Here is an 8409-nt window from a genome sequence, read left to right on the forward strand (position 1 = left end):
AAAACTTTTTCTCAGTCTGAGAGGTCGCTGACGTCGCATTGAAACGTGGTAGTGGTGTTACCATGATCGATAGTAATGTAGTTGCAGATTCGCTAGTTACTGAGCATGCGATGGCGATAAGGGTTTTGATAGAGGAGATACTTAACACGAGTGGTGAAGAATCATCCCCAATAACCCCGGCAGCAATCTCAACCAGCTTTCTCAAGCCGTCCCAATCGTCCGAGTTCGCTGTGTTAGACTTTATTTTTGTTGATGTGAGGATCGCATCTAGCAGAACATTTTGAGTGGATGGCTCCAAAAACGCGTAGATCGCACAAAGAGCACGTGTACACTTTGGTGACATTGGTCTGATCAGGCCAACTGCAGATGTTGAAGATGAAGACATAGAATCGCAGACTTACAATTTGTGTAAGTGCTGTATCCATACCACCACTCTCAGAGGATGAAATCGCTTCGGCGACCAGATCTGAATAACTTTTAGCAAGCTCGCGGTGAACCGGATTGATGGAGTCCAGCTTTGGAAATACACGACACGATACATCTAAGAGCAAGCGAAAAAGTTCCACATTCAACTCAATAAGTAATGAGTCCAAGAAGAAAAGGCACCAGAGTAGAAGGCTCACCTGAGAACAAGGACGTTGTATCTGCTCGTTTTATTGCGGTTTTCAAAACGTGTCGTACATCACGATCTTGAAGAAATTTCTCAATCAAATTGGGCTCATCACCGAGACAATCCAAGATGAGCTCAAACACAGTCTTGAGTTTCTGGTGATCAAGACATCTACTTGAATCATCTGATAGGATTTGATTTTCGCACTCCAGAATTCGAGTCAACAGACAAAGGTTTTGCTCTTTGTAAAGTTGTGATTGAGAGGCTGAGTTAGACAAATGAGAAGATGTGGATTCCTCTCCAAATTCTACCATCAACACGCCTTTCTTTCGTTTTACTCCTTGGGTCTCGATCTGTGGCCAAATAAATTTCCTATGTAATAGATTGAGACTGATGACTTGTCGTGAAAAGATACCAGTGGTAGCGTAGGAAGGCCATGTAAGTTTGTGCTGCTTCAAATTATCATCAAAGTCCTTTGTCGGTTCCAGAGATTTCAATATCGCAATGATCATTGGACCCAAGTAAACGCTATCGGTATTCGAGCCCTCGCTCGGATTGTTTACCGGTGCGAACAATTGACAAAGTCTTTCGGATGTATTGATCACTAAACTCATAGGTGACAGATCATGAGAGGAGGAAAGTGTACCCAAGAGATGAAGATTGTGAAATTTAAGCAATTGATCAATCAATTCAGATTTATTGGTCTTCTTGACATCCGGTTTATAAGCTTTCATAACCGATGTCGTCTTGGAGAACAAGGCAGCATACAGGATCGAGATTTTCGGTCGGGTAGATAAATTTGCGCAAGTAGAGATCAATTCTTCACCAACTTCAGCAAATTTGAGTGGACTTCGTAAGCATCCTCGGATACAATCATCCAAAAAGGAAATAAGCGGTACACAATCTCCATGTGCGCTTATCTCGGTCAAGATATCGATCCAAATTTGGATTTCCTGTACATCGGGCGTATCTCGTAGGTGTGGATTGCTACACTTTAGAACGGCTTTCAGAGTCTGACGTGCAGCTTCACTGACAGATATAGGTACGTGGCCTGAGTTTGTTGTCAGGGAAGATGAAGAACTCCTTGAGGCTGACGATAAGGAGAGTAAACATGTTAATAACGTGGATGAGGGTATCATATGGTTCATTGAGGCAGAGTATCCAACTAGGTGCAATATCCTTGACTGGCAAAGATAAACGAGAGGGTCAAGTATGGCCGGTGTGTCTTCCTTATTTTGGTGCGGAGACGAGTTCAGTTTCAGATAGACGGGAATAAGTTTGGCATAATCGAAACGGATGTTGTAAATCGAGTTAGGAATCAAATCATGACACAATCGTAAAAATGCAAGTACATGGACTGAAATCAAGTCAGAGCTGAATTCTTCGGTTTTGATTTCGCTTCTTTCTGACATTTCTACCTCGGGAGCAGCTTCGTTGGATTTGGCTCCCTGTGGTGGTAGAGCTGCTTTGGGGGCTTTCTGCAAAAGTGCGATGAGGATTTGAAGATCTGGTAACAATGATTGGAGCATCTCGTTGAAGGTTGTCAGGAGATTGGACCAGGGACCCATCGATTTGGAAGGTTCGATCAGAGTGGATGTCGGAGTTGTCTCATCGTATTGTTCAATAGCTTGGCGTATCTGACTAGTGATACTGGCAGCTTTTTTCATGCCCATGACCAACAAGGTCAAACAACAATAGACTATCAATGAGTTACTATGCTGTAGGGTTTTGGTGAACCAAGCTTTGCCTAGTGGTGTCGGAAAGCATTGTGCTAAGAGATTACTACATATGTTTATGATGGTGTTCTTATTATCAGTTGCTAAAACAGCGCGATGCTTGACAGAAGTCGGTATGGTCACGCAGATAGAAGCGACTTTAGAAGCTAGACCAATCGAGGAGATCCAGTTGATTGTACACGATGGCTCGATAGGTGGAGCAGCATGTCTCCAAAGTGTAGGACAAAGAGAAGGGCTGCGATCCAGGATGTGGAGGGTGAGTCGTTGATGTCTTATAGACTGTGTAGGCGAAAGTGATTTGATGAGATTCAAGAGGATACGGTATTGAGGTAATCTCGAGTTGGCATGTGACTGAAATATACTGGATGGCGTAAAAGTCGATATATAATCAGTGAGTTGGTTGAAAAACCGTTCAACCAACTCCGCCGTGGGTTCTAGACTTGTTTGAGTCGAACCTTCTTCCGTAATCTGAGGGTTCTCCTCGTCTAAGAGTTGGACAAGGTATGTGATTGCCGATTGATCCAACAATTCCCATCGAGAATTATAAGCTTTCTCCACGCCACTATCGTCGTGTGTCTTTTCTTTTTCACTTGTCCAACCATCTTTTCTAATCACACCATCCCAGATGCCACTCAACACATATGCTATGGTGTGGTATCCATCTGATCGAAGTCCTCTGAATAGACCGGTTGAAAGACCTTTAGTCCGCCAAAACTCCAATTTCAGAGAAGGGCGTAATTCAGATGCAGTCATGATCTTCATCACCAACTTCAAGACCAGAGTTCGAACATCCACTTCATGAAGTCGACCCTTGAGCTTAGAAGTTTTGGGAGCAATTTGCTTAGGTCCTGATTTAGTCTTGGTGGCTGCTCTTGAAGCGACAGTCTGACGAGTGTCTAGAAGCCGGGAAATCGTCTTCTGGTCCCATCTCAGATCGGTGATCACCACCTGTGCACAGGCACCTTCGTTCCAGCTGACACACGCATACAACAAGCTCAAGCATGCCAAGGTAGCTTCAGTCCTTCCAGGAGCAAAACAGCGGTGGAGTGATTTCGAGTGATTTCGTATCAAGTCGTGAATAATTCGTGCGGCATCATGAGCGTTGTCGGTGCTAAACTGATTTGTTGAGGAAATACTGATAAGATGAGCGAGAGTGTAAAGGCAGTTACTCAAAAGATGAATTGAGTTCGACTGGAATTGGTCAACAAGAACCATCAGCGAAAACCAAATATGAAGAAAGCTTGAGACTAGTTCGAAAACAAACCTCGCGAGAAAGGTTCAGAGCACCGGACACAGCACTTGCAGAAGGATCCTGTCGTAGGTAATTCAACACAGCCTTGGGTACGGGTCGAATAGAACAAGCCTGACGAAGTTGAGTGAGGGCTACCAGACAGAAAAATAAGAGAGAATTCAAATTAGATCAGTTTGGACGTCAGATAATACGTTTTTATGGTAGATTGGTTAATGAGATTAACACCTGATCCAATCGATGCAGGATCCTGTTGTGAGAATGCAGCCACAATTTCGTCGGCATCGTTGAATGTTGGCATGCTTTCTGATTTTGGTCTTGGGTTGTTGTTGTTCGTTGGGTTGTCGATGAACTTGATCAAAAAAATTTGGATGACTTTGTGAATGTCACGTGATTCTGTCAAAATGTGCAGATCAAATTCAATTAAAGCATACTGACCTTCGGCAATTGGTGAAATATGCTTATACTGAAGAAACTTCAACTCAACCGCCGATCTGTCTGCGGTGCAATTCCATTTGATCCTTTGGCTGAATGCCACATCTGTCTACAAATCCAAAAGCATGGAGAAAGAGGATTTTGAAAAAGAGTCCTCAACCAGTCAAGACTCATATGGTTCAATATTTTCCAGTAAGAAAATGAAAAAAAAATCAAACCAAAAAAGCCATTCATGCACCATTATTCGCGCTAGGAGAAGGTCTCAAGTACTGAAAGATATTTAGCAATGTCACAACCCCCAAAAAACAGGAAACAGTCTGGACAAGACAAAAGACTATGAATGTGCAATTAAAAAACGGAAGCCATTCCAAATGGTCGGGAGGCAGATGAGTGTTACGGAGTGCGGCCGGTTATAGCCATTGGTGCATATATTATCTCCCACAAGTTCAACCGTGAATGTTAAAAATCTTGAAGAAAATGTTTCAAGATGAACTCCAAACGGCCCCGCACTGGAAGATTTGGTTGGTAAAGAGCTGCTGAGGTGTAATAATAACCCCCAGACCGTGATTTAAAAGCTTTTGCCTTTTCTGACTATAGTCATGACACACACAGACCACCAATTTGATTTTCTTCTTCTTCTTGCCGCACTCTGACACCAGCATCTGTCTGGAAACAAATCAAAATGATTTCTATGAAGGTTATTTGTGGGCCATAATCTGCATAACGTTGGCAAAAGACGTTGTGGGTTCTCAATGATTTTAGAAACAAGATAACCAGAGCCCAATCAATCATTTCGTCAATTATCTGAATTTTATAGACTTTTGTTGATCAAATGAAATATCTGAAATGTTTGTTTTAATCGTTGTCAATTCAATGATTGAGATACTCAAACACATTGTATCCTGCACATTCCAAGAATTTTTATCAAATCAACAAAACCTTTTGGGGCTTGATTTCTTTTGTTCTTTTTCTTTTTACTACCCTTAAAATGACCAATTTATCTCTGATCAATCGTATTCCTCCAATGCCTTCTCCAAACATACGTGAACTTTCATAAATCCAGGGTATGTAGAACAAATGAGCAACAATTTATGATGAAGTCAATGTTCTGAAGTTATACAACTCCTCTTCATCAGTCATCAGAAAAAATCCTATGTTTTTAATCATCAATGTTTTTTTTTTCCAAAACAAAACAAAAAAACTTCATCTCTAATCCAACAACAAGTTCGAAGTTTATAAAAAATTATATCAAAACGAAGAAAAATCAAATCAAATCAAATATCATCTATAAAAAAGACCTCCTTTTCCTATAAATCTAATATATATATTTTCTGTTTCTTTTTTGATAAAATGTAAATGCTATTTAATGATTTTACATAAATAACGAGAGAAATGAAAAGTATAAACAAAATCTAAGAAGTTTTTCTGAAGAGAAAAAAAAGAATGCATATGATATATTAAATACGTATATATAGATAATGAAAACGAAGTAAAAGAAAACCAAGTAATAGTGAGAAGTTGCTTATAAACAAGATTTGATTGAATGATCCCACCATGTTGAATGATTTGAATTGATAGATGGTTTATACCAACTAAAAGTTTGATGATGATTACTTATAGACGTAGGTTGGTAAGAAGGATATGTTGAACTTGCACTACTATCAAAAGGATTTGACGATGTATTTGATCCGTGTTGTGAATGAAGACATTCAAGGCAATTGTTCGAGTAGGTTGATGAAGTATCTGATTGAGGAGAAAGACCTTCAAGGATCGTAAAGACTTTATTAAATCGATCATACGTAGGTGATACTATTGTAGGTGAATATAATTCTGATCCTAATTCAGTTTCATTTGAAGATTTCCTTCGTGTTCGCTTTGGATGTCGATTGATTGGATCTGAATTCTTTGCATCACGTTCATTGATCAAGTCGGTTTGGATCCTTGGTCGCTTTAGCGATGTTGGCGTTGGTGGATAGTATGTAGCAGGCTCTTGCTTACAAATACTGATAGGTGTAGTCTGTTGCCATTGAGCAGGAATACAAAGGTTTTCGTCGGTGCTCGATTCAGCATAAGGTCCCCAAATGATCTCTCGTTTCGATACCGGTAAATCGTCAGGAAAACTCCATTGAGATAATTCTTTTCGAATTGCTTCTTGATCTGATAGTTCGGAACAAGTTTGTAAATTGAGATCTGAAGGATGACTGATCAATTCGGTCGAAATGGAATATGGAGACAATTCCCTTAACTCGGTATGATGAAGTGTTCGACGATTAAAGTTAAGGTTGAAAGAAGAAGCTGAAGATGTTTGACTATGATCACCAAGTTGGGTATGCTGCAGATGATGAAATTCGTTCGAGTGAGAGTTTTTTTCGCTTGAAGGTCGATTCAGAAACCTCAACTCAGATAGATAAGACATCCTCGGTAGGAGAGATGCAGAGAGTATGTGGAGGTATGAGTTTTTTGGTGAAAAGCAGTGAAGACTTCAAGACTTGTTTGATCTAGAGGATGATAAAACAAGAGAGTTTCTGATGAAATGTTAAGACTATGAAGTAGTGAAACTTCTTAAATGGATATCAAGGAAACTTTAAGGATAGGATATGCAGAAGTATGTAAAGAGAGAAGTATGTCTAGTGAGTGTGATAAGTTTTCTTGATGGAACCGAGAAAGTTGATCGAGATAGATAGGGAAAAAAAAGGAACGTGTTTTGAGTTTAAGAGAATGTAAAATGATTCTACAGCCGATGCAGAGAACGGATGAAGGAGATAGACCGAAATGAGTAAAGAAGCTAAGAAATTAAAGCTCCTAACAAGGACCGCATGTGATGGTGGATGAGACTTGACTTTAATTGAGCCGGTGACTCAAGTTTCCTCATTGGGGAGTGGGGTCATCGGAATGTAAAGCTGAGGTTTGAATCTTGTGATGTGTTTTTTTTTCCTTTTATATTTCCTTCACTAGATTTTCCATATGCATCATCGATCAAAAAATTATTCTTGAAGTTCTTCAAATTTAGGATCTCCGTTTTTCTTGCAGAGTCTATGTATCAACTTTGAAATCGATCTTGAACCAATCCTTGAAATGTTTGAGCTAACGATATAGGCACATGATGATGAACTGATGAACATATGTAAACTTCCAGATCACGCTTTTTCGAAGAATCAACTTTTTTCCGATTTCTTTGCTTTTTCAGCTTACAGTATCTGTTGAAGTGTTTCCTTTGTTAATTATTTTTCCAATTCACTTTGAACGTTTTTTATAATACTCGTCTCCCCCTGAAGTTTATCACATCAAGCGCGTAAGCTGGACGGAGTAAGCTTGGTATCAGTTTCAGTATACGCTACATACTCCTCTTCGATGAGGTTCACCCCCAATCCAATTCGATACACTCAGAGTTCATCCTATAGATCACAGCGGCACCGTTCTAGGCGGAGTCTTGGAGCCAAGATGTAAGAAACTTATTCGAACCCACGTCTCCTGCCAACGATCCGGCACCGTAGTTATAGAATCGCATGCGTCAGCTCTTCTGATGAAGTAACCAGTCAACCAAGCAAGGAGCCATCGATCATTCGAAGCCAAGCTCATGAAGCCCGCATGCCGAAAGGTCGGAAAGAGGAACGAAAAATGGACAGCCTTGTATCTCGCGGTGCATCACACCAAGAAATCCCAAAAGGCAGTGCCAATCAGGTCTTGGCATTTTCCAAATCAAACTTGTGTACATTAAAACAACACCCAGGTCCAAGAGAGCACTGGAATAAATGCCTCAAATCGATTGAAAGATCACTTGATCATAAAGGTCATGACCAAGTGAAATTTTCTAGGAAATTCGATATTATCATCATTCATGTTCACAAATTCAAAAACTTCATGTTTCATCATTTTTTGTAAAAAAAACTCACGATTTCAAATTGTGATGAGTGATCTTGAATTCTCCACTTTTTACATCCTCAGCGATCACGTGAAGGGGGGAAGGTGACTAAAAAGTAGACTAAAGAAATTCATATTCATCTTGTGATCAATTTCAATAGGTTGATTTATTGAGCACGTTTTTTTTCAAGTTCTTCTCTTTTGGTGATCCATAGAAATCTATCTACAGTGTGTTGACCATCTTAATTTCATCTCACACTAACACAGCATCGAACCAAGAGTACGAGCACAGCCTTAACTGACACGGCCGCGTAAGAGTTAGCTTAACAAAGCCCTCTCCGCGCGGCCGCGTCCGCGCCCTCGCAGAGGGGCTTAGGACTAATCGTCGATTTTTGGCTTGAGCACTACACTCCTTAAGTGTCTCTAAGGAGTTTTTCGAATTTTTACGCTTCCCTCACAAACCAACCTCACTTGGCGCTGCTGGGAAAGTTGTTCATGATCATTTTCTACATGTGTAT

At 40.4% G+C, this 8409-nt stretch overlaps 3 protein-coding genes across 3 annotated transcripts in view; all 3 read right to left on the minus strand.

Annotated features, from left to right (window-relative positions):
• The window catches only part of MELLADRAFT_66326 (uncharacterized protein), a gene marked incomplete at both ends in the record, with an annotated part of 5609 nt that extends 787 nt beyond the window's left edge, over positions 1 to 4822 (minus strand). Inside the window, 8 exons of the mRNA XM_007414160.1 lie at positions 6 to 292; positions 402 to 541; positions 624 to 963; positions 1174 to 3537; positions 3611 to 3729; positions 3824 to 3991; positions 4034 to 4135; positions 4639 to 4822. Of these exons, the coding sequence (XP_007414222.1) occupies positions 6 to 292; positions 402 to 541; positions 624 to 963; positions 1174 to 3537; positions 3611 to 3729; positions 3824 to 3991; positions 4034 to 4135; positions 4639 to 4822 (3704 nt within the window). The remainder of the gene's footprint in view (positions 1 to 5; positions 293 to 401; positions 542 to 623; positions 964 to 1173; positions 3538 to 3610; positions 3730 to 3823; positions 3992 to 4033; positions 4136 to 4638) is intronic.
• A 308-nt stretch (positions 4823 to 5130) lies between these two features.
• On the minus strand, positions 5131 to 6902 carry MELLADRAFT_91351 (uncharacterized protein; the record flags this gene model as incomplete). Its single annotated transcript, XM_007414159.1, has 3 exons — positions 5131 to 5152; positions 5584 to 6402; positions 6871 to 6902. The coding sequence occupies 3 exons, from the start codon at positions 6900 to 6902 to the stop codon at positions 5131 to 5133; spliced, it is 873 nt and encodes a 290-aa protein (XP_007414221.1).
• A 67-nt stretch (positions 6903 to 6969) lies between these two features.
• On the minus strand, positions 6970 to 7642 carry MELLADRAFT_75461 (uncharacterized protein; the record flags this gene model as incomplete). The annotated part of the gene is made up of 2 exons (XM_007414158.1): positions 6970 to 7299; positions 7373 to 7642. One exon carries the CDS (start codon positions 7607 to 7609, stop codon positions 7433 to 7435), a length of 177 nt encoding a protein of 58 aa, XP_007414220.1.
• Between the last annotated feature and the right edge of the window lie 767 nt (positions 7643 to 8409).

The sequence above is a fragment of the Melampsora larici-populina genome, assembly GCF_000204055.1.
Source record: "Melampsora larici-populina 98AG31 unplaced genomic scaffold MELLAscaffold_41, whole genome shotgun sequence".
Taxonomy (NCBI): Eukaryota; Fungi; Basidiomycota; class Pucciniomycetes; order Pucciniales; family Melampsoraceae; genus Melampsora; species Melampsora laricis-populina.